This window comes from Setaria italica, chromosome V, assembly GCF_000263155.2.
Source record: "Setaria italica strain Yugu1 chromosome V, Setaria_italica_v2.0, whole genome shotgun sequence".
NCBI lineage: Eukaryota > Viridiplantae > Streptophyta > Magnoliopsida > Poales > Poaceae > Setaria > Setaria italica.
In genome coordinates, this window is record NC_028454.1 from 5,134,718 (window position 1) to 5,147,431 (window position 12,714).

Genomic DNA, 12,714 nt, shown 5'->3' on the forward strand with positions numbered 1-12,714 from the left:
CAAGTTTGATGTGATGGGGAATCTTTTTTTTGCATAGTGCCAAAGTTGGGAGTTGGGGTGAAGTAAACAAGGGGTCAGTTGAATTGTTTGAGAGTTAAGTATGTCCAGTAAACTAACAGCTCTCCGTAGACACGTAATACTCATACCACTTTTCTGTGCCGTGTCAACTTGATGACAAATCACTGCCGCACCATTCCCCATGTATAGGATGATATACTGCTAGTACAATAAGCAGTACTAGATGCTATACGATGGTTGACATTACAAGTTGTTATTCAAGTCAACGGATGAGAACTGTACGTGGCAGGGACACGTAGTAAGTGTATGAAGAAAGACGCCCTAATATTTTGCATGCATGCACGTACTCCATGGACACCTCACCCTCCAGCCCCATGTTCGTCGCATGCCATGCTCTCTTCTTCTCCATGAAAAAGCGATGGCCCTCTTCAATCCCAGCCTATAAATACATCACCATAACTATGCACACAAAATTCCACAAGCCAGAGACGCAGCTATACCTTCCTCTAAGTGCAGTCGTACCTAGAGCTCTATAGCAACAGCTAGAACACCCAACCATGGCAGCCAAATCCCCTGCTTTCCTCGTCCTCCTGACCATCACCATGACGCTCATCTTCTCCGTCTCAGTTCATGGATGCGAGCAGTACAGCTGCTCCAGCCCACCGCCGCCTGCCGTGCCAACCCCACCGGGGGCTACGTGCCCGATCAACACGGCTGACCTCAGCGTCTGCGTCGATTTGCTAGGGTACTTGCTCAAGATCCGGTTGAACGCTCCTCCACAGCCATGCTGCACGCTGCTCAAAGGCGTTGCCAATGCTGATGCAGCGCTCTGCGTGTGCGGGGTCATCAAGGTTCTCAACCTTATTAGTGTCCCGGTCGATGTCAATCTCCTTCTCAACGAGTGTGGAATGACATGCCCTCCTGGGTTTACCTGCCCACTCTGAAGCGTGTGCCCGTTCACATGCTAATGCGTGCTAGTAACCGTGAAACCTGTCTCACTGTCTGCACAATTGTTTCCAGGTTGTATCTTCGAGAGTCGACACCTATAGGCTATAGCTATACCTCAAGCTAGCAATAGGTTGTTACGAATAAGTTGTTTTTTTTCTTTTTAAAATCTATGTATGCCTCCTGTAATATTGTCTTGGTGTTTTGTATGTGCAAGTTTACTTATCTTATGATATAATAAAGAGAGACGATTCATGGTTTCACTGTTGACAAAAGTTGTGTGACAGTGACACTGGGTCTTGAACAATTTTTGGTCGCGGCATGAAGTTACTTTGTGTTTTGTTTGGCTCAAGCAAGCATGCATAAATTCAAATGCTACCTTTCTCCTTACGACGTGGCTTTTTTTATCGAAGTGAGTACCTATTTTTTATATAATTAATTTTTTATTCCAGACTCGTTTAATTTTTTCTGACGGGTTGTGGAACCTGCCCATAGTTCAATTTGGTGAAGGTAGGAACTTCAATGGTTAAATTCAGTTCCAGATAGTGTCCAAGGTGATTGGAAATGCCAGGTTGTTGAGGCAACTGTCTCTTTCTGAATCAAAGTACAGCGCGAATTTTCTCTCAGGAATCAGAGGTAGCGATTCCTAGCAGGATACGAAACAGAGAGAACTGGAAAGCGGCGAAAACCATGCCCATATCTTAAGAATAGGATGACCTGTCTGCTGGCCTACCACTATCCTCATTGCTAGTATGACAGAAATCTAGCATGATCATTAGACGGTCAATCAGGCGTGCAAACTACTACAAGATTCAAGTCTTGTGGCTACAATCTTTGCATCTCAATTTGTAAAATCTGATATTAGCCAAAAATGCCGATCAATCTCCCGTGAAGGCGTGTGCACCTTACACGTCACGTTAGCATGTATATATAGTCTTAACACATCCTGAGCTCCTTGATTCCTTATTATTGCAAATTTAAAGTGTGCTATGACTCATCACATTTAAGGCATAGACCATTTTTGTCTCTCCCGTGGCAATACGGATCGCGTTTGAACGGGCACATTCGTGTCCAACGTGAACAAAGTTCCTCTTAGGAAGGGAAAAAAAATGAAAACACATCGCGCTGACGGTCTCCGGCTCTCTGCAACACACGCTCTGCCTTAACCGTGCTTGTTCACGCGCGCGTGCAGCTGACCGCGCTAGCTGACTGCGCGAGAGCACACGCACTGACGCACGCCTTGGGTCGCCGTCGGCCATCCTCGTCGCTGCGCCGTAGCAGAAGGCCGGCATGACCAGCCTTTGCCGCTCTACCACCAACTGGGCCGCCGTCTCATTAACGGGACCCTGAAGCAAAAGCGGCCCAAGCTAGCGTCGGACTCGATCGGTGGGGGAGGAGGAGCTGCTCGGCTGCGGGCGTAAGTAAGGGAGAAGGGGCACGCACGGCTGGCTTAGTACCACCTCGCCCGCGCACCACGGAGGAAGGCGAGGCGCGAGAATAAATGGAGGCGAGGGTGCCCTGCTGCAACTCATACCTTTCTCGGCCTTTTGGCTAAGATCAAGTGTAGTATCTGTTCTTATCAGTTTAATATCTGATATGTGGGCCATGTGCCCACTTCGATATTAAATTTATTTTTTGTGGGGGAGGATCCACCACAGTGGCTTGCCACTGGGATCTTCGAGCGTCGCTTGGGCTTTGCACTACTGCCCTAGCCTGGCGCACCCCAACCAAATCAATGGTCAAATCTTTATGGGCCTTGCATTTGGCCTTGGTCGGCCCAGTCCTACGGTCGGCTTTGTTTAACGAGGTCTTCTGAACTGTTTGATTTGGCTAGCTTTTGCTAGCGTGATGGGAAGCTTCCGCAGGGGGCCCTTGAAGCGGGCCAGCTGGGTTGCATGAGGCCTTGGTCTATTAGCTCGGCCCAGCCTTAAAGTGGCCGGCTTGGTTTGTGATAAACGAATTGAGAGGCCACAACGAATTTATTCAGTTCCTGAATCTGATTCGGCTTGCCTTTGACATGCCTTACTAAACGGGAAGGTCACGAGATATCTAAACCGGACCGTACGAAAATCTTTCTAACATCTTTGTATGCTCCCTAGCTTGGTTTGACATGCCATGGACTTCAAATGCGACTTACGCTGATCAGGCTCCTTGATTTGGGCCTGCCATGGTCCATCCTCGAGAATATCTTGGCTCTCACACGACGACATGCCTACGACGCACGGTCTTGCTTGTTCTCGAGCCGTCCGTCGTAACAGAAGGCCGAAATTGAAGCCCAAATAAATAAACTCGCAACCCATTTATACATCAATACATCCATCAGAGAGCACGGCAGCCCGCAGAAGTAAAGCAGCCCAAGAGACGATGCGGTGTCCAATATGGCATTATCCAATAATAAAAAAAGAAAAAGAATATTATAAACATGATCCGAAACGAACAAAACCGTCGGTGCACGTAACCCCGTCTACTGGTCAACGTCACGTTTTATATTTTACGTACCCCCAAATCCCCACCGCGCGCGGCGACGACCCAGCCGCGCGGCGAGTCGCGGTCGGCTCCCCTGCACAACCGCACCAGGTCGCGCGCAGCTCCGACCAGTCAACCCCTGTCAAGGTCACGCAAAAGCAGAAGCACCCCACGCCAGATACGACCTGTCCAGCCGACGCTCCCCGCCTCGCGCGCACCCCGTCGGGTGCGTCGGCCGTCGGCCGCCCCCACCAGTCGGCGCCTCGCCCGCGCCGCACGGAACGCTCCCTTCCGCCGCGCCAAGGGACAAACGGGCCGGCACCTCCGCGCGCCCTTGCCTTTTCGGCGGCGGTGCGCGGCTGACACGCCGGGCCCAGCGTGTCTGGAGGCCCGCCACGCCGGCTCGGCTCGGCATCTCGCTCCCTTTTTCCTCGGAGAAAAGCTGCCGGAGCTTTTGCCAGCGACCTTTGGCTGCCATGCTGCTGGTGGTGCGAGTCGGCACGCGCTGACACCGCGCCCGGACGTCGGAGTGATCCAGCGAGCACTTTGCTTGAACCATCGTCAGCCTACGCAGTCGTAGCCCCCCAGGCCCCAGCTGAGCGAAAATCACCTCTGAGCTGAGGCAATCATCCTACCACGCCCCACGAGTGGAGAAACGGGAGTGCTCCACCTCCACTCACTGATCGATCCCTGGGCCAACTTTTCCTCCTATAAACAAACGGTGAAGAAGAACAAGGCAACTTCGCGTCTTCCGCTCTTCAGCGACCCGTCGCCGTCGCCGTCGCCGTCGCCGCTACGTTCCCGTGAGCTGCCGAAACAGTCCACCGTACCCAACTTGCACAGCGCTAAAGATCCCACCAGACCACGCGGCCGTTTAGATCAAAGCGGCGACGAGCGCGAGCCCGCCGCCGACGACTCGGCGAGCGAAGCGAACCCGCGGCGCCATTTCCTGCTCCGCACGTGCCTGCCTCGACGGTTCCCGAGGCCGTCGCGATCGGAGAAAAAGAAAAGAAAAGCGCAGGGCACCAGCGCCTTTTGCTCCTCCCGACCTCTTTATAAACCCCGCCTCCCTCCACTCATCTCCTCCCCACCCAGCTCACCACGCGCAGCAGCGAGCACCAAGCAGAGCAGGGGAGAGAGCAGAGCGCCAGCAGCCGTCCGATCCTTCGCCGCAAAAGCAAGAGGCTGATCCGATGGCTCTCGCTCTCTCCGGCTCTTCCGCGCTCCGCGCCGCCCTGTCCACGCTGGCCCCGAGGGCCTCGGCCACCAGGGGCTACGCGGCGTCGGCGGCGTACGGGGCCATGCGGCGGGCGGCTGCGGCCGCGGAGGGCGCCGCCGCGGGGGAGGCCAAGGAGGCCGGGCGCGGCGCCGCCGCCGAGATCTCGTGGGTCCCCGACCCCGTCACGGGCCACTACCGCCCCGCCAACTGGGCCGCCGCCGCCGACCCCGCCGACCTCCGCGCCGCGCACCTCGCCCGCACCTACGCCAGGGCGTGAGGAGGGCCCCGTTTGCCGCCGTCTGATATAACATACCAAAGGGGAAGGGGTGGTGGGGGTTCGTTTGGCTTGGCGTCGTCGTCGCGCGCGCTCCGGTGACGGCGGCGGGCCGGCATGGCCGTGGAGGAAGTCCTCGGTTGGTTGGTCGCTGTGCAACTTGACGCCTCAACATCTCGGCTCGGCCAAAGGGAGAATGAAGATACAATACAATACAGGAAGAGCGGCCTCCGGTCGCCGTGGTGTGCGTGCGTGTGTGGGCTGGATGCCCTGTTCTCAGCTAGCGCTCTCTTATCCTATCAGATTCAGAGCAGGGTTTTGCTGATGTTCTACGTTTTGTTACTCGCTATCACCAGAAATAAAAAAGTTCCTTGCAGTTTGTTCTAATTCCTACCATCGTTGCAACATTGGATATAGTGTCTAAGAACAGGAGAACCTGTAGAAAATAGACAAGCACAGAAACTGTACTCGAAATCGTCTGAAATGCGAACTAGTGCATTTTCCTTGCGAAAATCTCTACAAAAAATCTCGTGGTAGGCGTGCGTGGCCGCACTAAAAGAAAATGTGCCCCGGTCGGTGCAGAGAACCCGTCCCGTCCGCTCGCTGTCTGACGTGTGGTGTGGTCCGGCCCTACGAGTAGGCCTCGTGCCTATAGGAGCGTTCCAGCACTGCTTCCCCACTAGCACAGAGCCGTGCAATTTTATCACACAGGACTCGAGAAATCCACGAGATCGCGGATTGGTATTGCTTGAGCGCCCGGTGATCCCCGTTGCACTCCAGCCGACCACCACCGACTCCTGCGGCGCCTAGAATTTCCCGTGCTCCAGCGATAGGGCGCGACCGGGGTGAAACTGAAACCAGTGGCAATACCATTGGGTCCCCACCGCGGGTGCCCGTGAACCTTATCGTGGCGCATGCCTCCCGCACCGACCGACGGCATGGACGCCGTCGTCTCTGCTAGCCCTTTCTTTCTTTCTTTCTTTTATTTAACGCGGCGGTGATCGACAGCGACCGGCGGCGCGGGAAGCACCCGCAGAGCTTGCGTAGTTGCGTCCGGCTGGCTCCGTTCTCGGATCAACTTGGGCTGAGGGCAATCGACAGTGAACGGGCCTGGCCATTGAGTATTTGAATTGAGCACCAGTGGTAGCTCAAATTTACCACGCGCAGGTCGGCACACGGAAGGATCGGGAAGGTAAGGCGACCTGGACCAGTCATCAGTTCATCACATGACGCGCTGCCAAGATACCCTCCAGGCTCCAGCAAAAGAAAAGCTGTTGGGAATGGGCCGCCCTGCGTGGGATCAATCCCCGAGAAGATCAGATATTATAACGTGGCACTAAAAAAAGAATAAAGTAGCCGCCGGGATTGTCTCACAAAAGAATAAAGTAGCCGTCGAGATTGGTCTCACAAAATATTAAAGTTTCAGCGTGTTCAGATCCGACAACGTATCGAGGGTACCCGAGGTAGTGTTTAGTGCGTGGGACTCGTTAAGATTATGAATTCGAAGGTAAATACAGACATACGATTTAGACAAGTTTGGATCGCTAGATTGCGTAATACGCTACTTCTTGTGTGTCGGTTGGATTGAATTGGTTTAAAGGGATTCCTGCCTCGCCTTATATTGTCGGGAGCAGGGTTACAAGTTGGTTGATTTATAAGAATACTAGTCGAATTCGATTAGATAAGGCATACTCTAATTATTACGAGTAGTTTTTCGAATCCTCGACTAGTTACTATCTTACCACGTAAATCATACCATTGCAGTCTTCACATCTTGAAGTACCTAGAACTCTCCAAACCTCCTGATGAACCGTAGATGTATATACGACGGCCGCCGAGGTTCGAATGCGAACGGTGCAGGTCATCTAGCTAGTTGGTGTGCAAATTTTATTTGAAATGCTGTAGTCCACCGACGAACAAATACTTCAGCCCATTTTTAAGTCATCTCTTGCTATTTTATCCTTCCCGAGATACCCAATGCCGACAGCATCAATTAGTTGCTATTTTATCCTTCCCGAGATACCCAATACTGACAGCATCAATTAGCGTCCATATAGCTTTCAGTAAAAGAGAAGGCTTCTGGGCAAATAATGAACACAGCTGAAAGGGAGTGTCAATTTTCTTCAACACATGCGTAGTGCGATTTTCTTACTACGCCATAACCTTTAGTACTGTCTTAAGCCCGCTCAATATGTGCAAACAGATTATCATCTGGACCACAGAAATCTGAAGGAATGCAAACATACACAGCCCATACAGATACAGATCACCACACATGGGCCACAAACTACCCATTAACACCCACAGTAAGAACCACAAGCATTGGGCGTGAGCAAGAGCTGCTTCCAAAGCAAATCTCAAACAGATCGGAGGGTTCGTCCAATTTTTTGGGCAATCATATTGCAATAAGACAACGTCCTCACAACACCTAGATATATCAGACGCAAAACAGATACACAATCTGATCTCACACTGCTGGAACACGGAGGACAATCCGTCGCTGATACATCAACATGAAGACTCATAAGATTATCGCCTTACCGGCTTCCAGCTTGGCTGCAGACGACTCAGAGAAAAGGGGGACATACAGGAGAGTAACCGGATGTAGGCATGCAAGGGTGATCGCATTGGCTGTGCCAATCACCCAGACTTGAATAGCAAGACGGCTTTGGAATCGATGTAGAAGTATACAAAGTAGTTTGTCTCATGCGTTACATACGAACCTGCAATAGACGAAAAATGGTTAGCAAAAGCGTGGGCGTTCAATATACATATCATGGACTCATAAATGGAAGAGGTTAATAAGCTCTCACTATTTTCAGCTTTACTTTTCCATTCACAAGCTATGCATATACCACTAAAGTTCAGCGGTCAACATAACCACATACTCCACAACCAAAAGGAGTAACTGGATGTTTTTAATGTAGATTAACAAATCCAACCAATTTATAATGGAGAAACTCTAGCAGGACTTGGCATATGTTCTGTCTCACTGCTAGAATAACTATCCCATGTTACAGAGATGGTATTTAGACATAGTAAACAAGATGCCAGATAAATATCAATCAAAGGCAGAAGAGGCTAACGCTCTTCTAACTTGCTAATTGATCATTTCTCAAGCTATGAGAAGTAATTTAAGATAAGATTTCTCCCATAGTCCTATCATAATAGAGTAAAACAGAAACATGTAGAAATTAAGACAGCTCTTCATTGAGTTTTATAATTAGTTTGTGAAGTAGAATCAGTCAAAAATATCTGGAAACTACGACAGCTCATCACTCAGTCTTAGAATTAGAGAAGCAATTTAAGAAAAGATTTCTCCCATAGTCCTATCCTAATAGAGTCAAACAGAAACATGTAGAAATTAAGACAGCTCTTCACTGAGTTTTATAATTAGTTTGTGAAGTGGAATCAGTCAAAATATCTGGAAACTACAACAGCTCATCATTCAGTCTTAGAGTTAGGTTGAGATACAATCAGTGCAATCAAATAGAAACATCTGGGAACTAAGACAGGTCGCCGAAGTGTCTTAGGATTAGTTTGTGTGACAGAATCAGTCAGTTGTGAGTGTGTCATTCTCTCTAACGTTTGTCCTTCTCTTCTTATTAGTAAAAAGAAAGCTGAAGTGCTGCCCAAGTTTGGAACAACAAAGGGTGACCAAATTTAAAGGAAAAAAAAATAAAAAAGCACTGGAATTCAGAGACAGCAACAACCAGCCTCTTGTTTCTATGCCATCGATAGAGAAAAACCTTTTTAATTTTGCTAATACTTTCAGTGCTAAAATGTGTGCTCAATCAAAAGGGACATTCAGCCATTGGTCAAATCTTTCTAGCCTTGTCAGAGTGGCAGAATTCGTAAGAATTTGGTGACTTGTTGCAGTACACCAATTATCAGAAGCACACTCCAAAATTTATTAACAGATGTTGGCCCAGAACGAAAAAACCAATAAAAAATGTGCAGATTTGAGTTATGGCTATTTTATGATAATTGACAATGCCTGAAAGAAAACCAAAATAGTGTATGTCTGACTTGCTTATAGAGAATGCAAAGGAAGGAGAGAAAGAAAGCAATGATATGCTTTATTTGTTATGCACGATATAGAAGTTGCAGTGATAAGACCTAGCTACTAGGCATGCTGGAAAATTTCCAATAACAATATAATTTGGCATCTTGATCGAGAAGAAGCTAGAATGGAAGATAAATCAGGAAATTATAAATGATCCAATGCTACACGTAAAGCTATATAGCATGTAGAAGAATATGAACACAGTTGAGAAATTGCTATAAGAAAATATGACCTGAAGTATAAGATTAAACATTTTGTAGAGGAGAGTCGAAAAACGAACAGCTAAAACTTATGTTTGATAAGAACATAGCCACATAATTGCAATAAAAAAAACAGAACAAATGCAGAGTTAAACAGTTGCTGCAAAACACAAAAGCTGTTCAATCTGGTACTGAAAATTGTTAGCTTAGATCCAATATCACAAATTGGTTAGGCCCATTGCATTAGAGGTCTCTAAACTTCCTTTATTGCACTGCTAATTGCAGGAGTGTTTGTCAAGTGAATAAGTAATGTGCCATGCCAGTTGACACGGAATATAAGTGACATGACAGTATGACAGTCAGCATGCCCAGTCAGTTGCGAGTCTACATAAAATGCCATGCCATTTCTTTGTTACATCTGATTAACAGAGTACAGTGACACTAAGTTAAGGAACTGAAAAATAAAGCATGTGCTACTAATTTATCGAAACAAAAAATTTAGTTTTAGATAAGAAAGAGTTGAACAAAAAATTGAATAAGTCAATTAAAAATGTGTAAAATTGAATGATACTCCCTCCGTTTCAAAATGTAGGTCATTTTTGCTTTTCTACATATATAGATTTTGCTATGTATCTAGACATAACACTATATTTAGGTGCATAACAAAATCTATGTATCTAGAAAAGCCAAAACGACTTACATTTTGGAACGGAGGGAGTAGCTTGCTAAGTTGGATTTGGTTGATATCAGGAATAGCCTACCCTGTTGGCTGAGCAAAGCTTAGAGAATGCTTACATAAAGTTTTTAGAATTTAAGCCAAGCCAGAAGCAAGGAGGTAAACTTCAAATTCGAGAAATAAGACATTGTCATACTTGCACTATACACACTCCCGGAAACAATACTTCACCCACTCCATTACAGGTGCTACATTCAATAAAAAAAGATACAGGTCATTCAACATTCCCTTGTCAAATTTGAAGCATAATTTCAGTTGACTGCAATAACCGTTTCAGCTTCTTCAATTTTCCTAGTTCATTTCGTCCTGTGTACAACTTATTTGTGGGGGTGAGGGTGGGGAATGAGTTTCCTGCGGCTTCTATTGACAGCATAAGCAGTCCTACAAGGTCCATTCAATCAATCACGTGCGGACCTTTAATGGGCCAGGCACGGACGAAATCGACCATGGAATAACCAACGACGCAAAGCATACCAGACCAGACATCAACAACTGTCCTCAGGACAGGCGCAATCATCCCACATGTTCCGCGCTAATTAAGGAGTCCTCCCGGACAAGAGGAGAGCATTACCGAAGTTGCGGCCGACGATGCAGTGCCAGGTTGGGCCGTGGTTCTTGTCGAACTCCTTCTTGATGTACTCCGCGATGTCCTTCTCCATGGTGTGCTTCTCGAACGCCTGACCGAAAGAGCGAGAGGTTGAAAAAAAAATCCCCCGAACCCCAACGAACAACTAGTAATATGAAAACCAAATCGAGAGCAGGAAAGAAAGCAATAGTGAGAGCAGAGGCACGAGGTTCGTACGATGCGGGCGATTTCGAAGGCCTCCTGCCGCATCTCCTCCTTCATATCGGCGCTCTTGAGCTGGATCTTGTGCCCCGCCGCGGCCGGCGGCGGGGACCCCGCGCCCACCGGCTTGCGGTCCTCGGAGGAGGCCCGGAGCGCCGCCTGCGCGGCGCCCCCGGCCCCGCGCCTGGCCTCGTCGGACATTCTCGAGGGCGGGTGGAGCAGAGCTGCCGGGCACGCTTCTCCTCCCTCTCGAGGAATCCTCTCCTCGCTTTTTTGGCGATGGTGGGCGTCTGGGCGAGGACGAGAAGCAGACACCGTGGGCGTGGGCGTGCGCGTGCGCGTTGCAGTGGAATCTGCCTAGCAGCCGGCGGCCAGAGAGAAGAGAGAAGGTGAAAGTGTTGAAACTGGGAACTTTGGGCTGAGCCATGGGCCTCCATATACAGAACCGGCCCGAAATAAAGAGTCCATGAGGTTGGTCCAGTTCCGTTTGCAATGCGAGTATTTTGCGAAACCGTTGCAGAAATTTTAAGTGGAGCAGTTCAGCTCTCGTAGAGTCGAGAGTAAGACAAGAACAGTCATGAGTTCCAAATATGCCTTCTTTATAAAAATTTTTTTGTCGTTAACAGTGCGCGTGTGTGTCTCCAGCAACTTCTAATGTGACCCAAATGGCCAAATGTTACGGAGCCCTACGTGTTCTGGAGTTTCAAAGAGACGTATGAAGACCACAATGCAAAAATGATGTCTGCCTTTTCTCTGCCCGGTCATCCAGGGTGTCACATGGAGTTTTCAAGGTGTATTTGGTTGCATACACCACATGATGCATGCATAGATGATTCCGTATGAGTGGTTCAACCAATTTGCTTGTACCATATGGTTCATTCTAATTAGTAGAATAATGTAACACAGTGTTTTACCATACATTTGCATATCAACAGTCTCGCAAACCTGCAAACCTTCAAGGGTATTACAGTTATTTTTTTACCAAAATTACAGTATCACAGCTGTTTCAATCAAACGGCTTTCAGCTTTTTCACAGCTCATAGCATCTTTTCCATAACCCGCAGCTCACATCAACTTTTTCACAGCTCACAGTTCAACAAAATAGACCATATATAAGTATGTTCGTGTGCTTTCAAATTGCACGGGCATCCTAAACTTACCCTCAGCTGCAATTTAGGTCCATGTGTTTGCAAATGCAGATCTAAGTAACTGAATTTAGCTTAATTGATTATTTTTTCTTATGATGGAACCTGCTTACCCGACTTCAAATGCACTGAGTGCTCATATTTTTCTGAATTTATTTTAGAAAATAATAACTATGTTTTTTAATGGTTAGCGATGTACCCGTCAATAGCGAGGTCCTTATGTTTCGTCAATCTCAAAATCTGTTAGTTCAATCTCTTTGAGATATGGTCATAGGGATAGGACGTGTGTGTTTGTATGGAAAAGTTGACTTCACATTTTTTGTGCTAGTTTTTTTTTCCATGCAACACCTTCACATCTAGAGACCTCCCCTAAAAGTACATCTCCCCTAAAAGTACATATATAGAAGCCTACATACATGCATGCACAATTACACAATATACACCTTTAGAGGATCCGCTGAGGCTACTAGGGTCCCGTTTGGCAGAACTCTCAAAACTGATTCTCCACTAAATCCAGTAGGAACTCTGCCAAATAGTTTTTCAGAGAGAAGTAATTCTCAAATGATTCTATGAAGTAATCCTCTGAAACGAACTAAGAGGCTGGGAGCTGAAAAAAGTAGTTTCTCCTAATTTTGTGAAGTAATTCTCCATCCTAATTTTAAGAGTTTATGCTAGAGAATTAAATAGAATCGTTTTCAACACTTTTCTCAGAGAAGCATATGGAGTTCTAACCAATATTACGTGCGAATGGTGGGGACGTTGTTTTTTATGGAGGGGGTCATGTTGGAGACAAACTTTGCTCAAAAAATTGTTTTAGTTCCCAAACTATCGAAAGGGTCAATTTAGTCCCTGAATTGT

General features: G+C 47.7%; 3 protein-coding genes across 3 annotated transcripts; 2 read left to right on the top strand and 1 right to left on the bottom strand.

Annotated features, from left to right (window-relative positions):
- The first annotated feature begins 575 nt into the window (after positions 1-575).
- On the top strand, positions 576-962 carry LOC101762182 (cortical cell-delineating protein). Its single transcript, XM_004967769.2, has one exon. The coding sequence runs from the start codon at positions 576-578 to the stop codon at positions 960-962; it is 387 nt and encodes a 128-aa protein (XP_004967826.1).
- Positions 963-4,491: 3,529 nt separating this feature from the next.
- On the top strand, positions 4,492-5,313 carry LOC101762585 (protein SENESCENCE-ASSOCIATED GENE 21, mitochondrial). The gene has a single exon (XM_004967770.4). It carries the CDS (start codon positions 4,623-4,625, stop codon positions 4,923-4,925), a length of 303 nt encoding a protein of 100 aa, XP_004967827.1. The 5' UTR covers positions 4,492-4,622; the 3' UTR covers positions 4,926-5,313.
- A 1,799-nt stretch (positions 5,314-7,112) lies between these two features.
- LOC101762994 (dynein light chain 1, cytoplasmic) lies at positions 7,113-11,072 on the bottom strand. Its single transcript, XM_004967771.2, has 3 exons — positions 10,727-11,072; positions 10,496-10,601; positions 7,113-7,645 (listed from the first exon to the last, which is right to left on the bottom strand). Exons 1-3 carry the CDS (start codon positions 10,910-10,912, stop codon positions 7,563-7,565), a joined length of 375 nt encoding a protein of 124 aa, XP_004967828.1. The 5' UTR covers positions 10,913-11,072; the 3' UTR covers positions 7,113-7,562.
- Between the last annotated feature and the right edge of the window lie 1,642 nt (positions 11,073-12,714).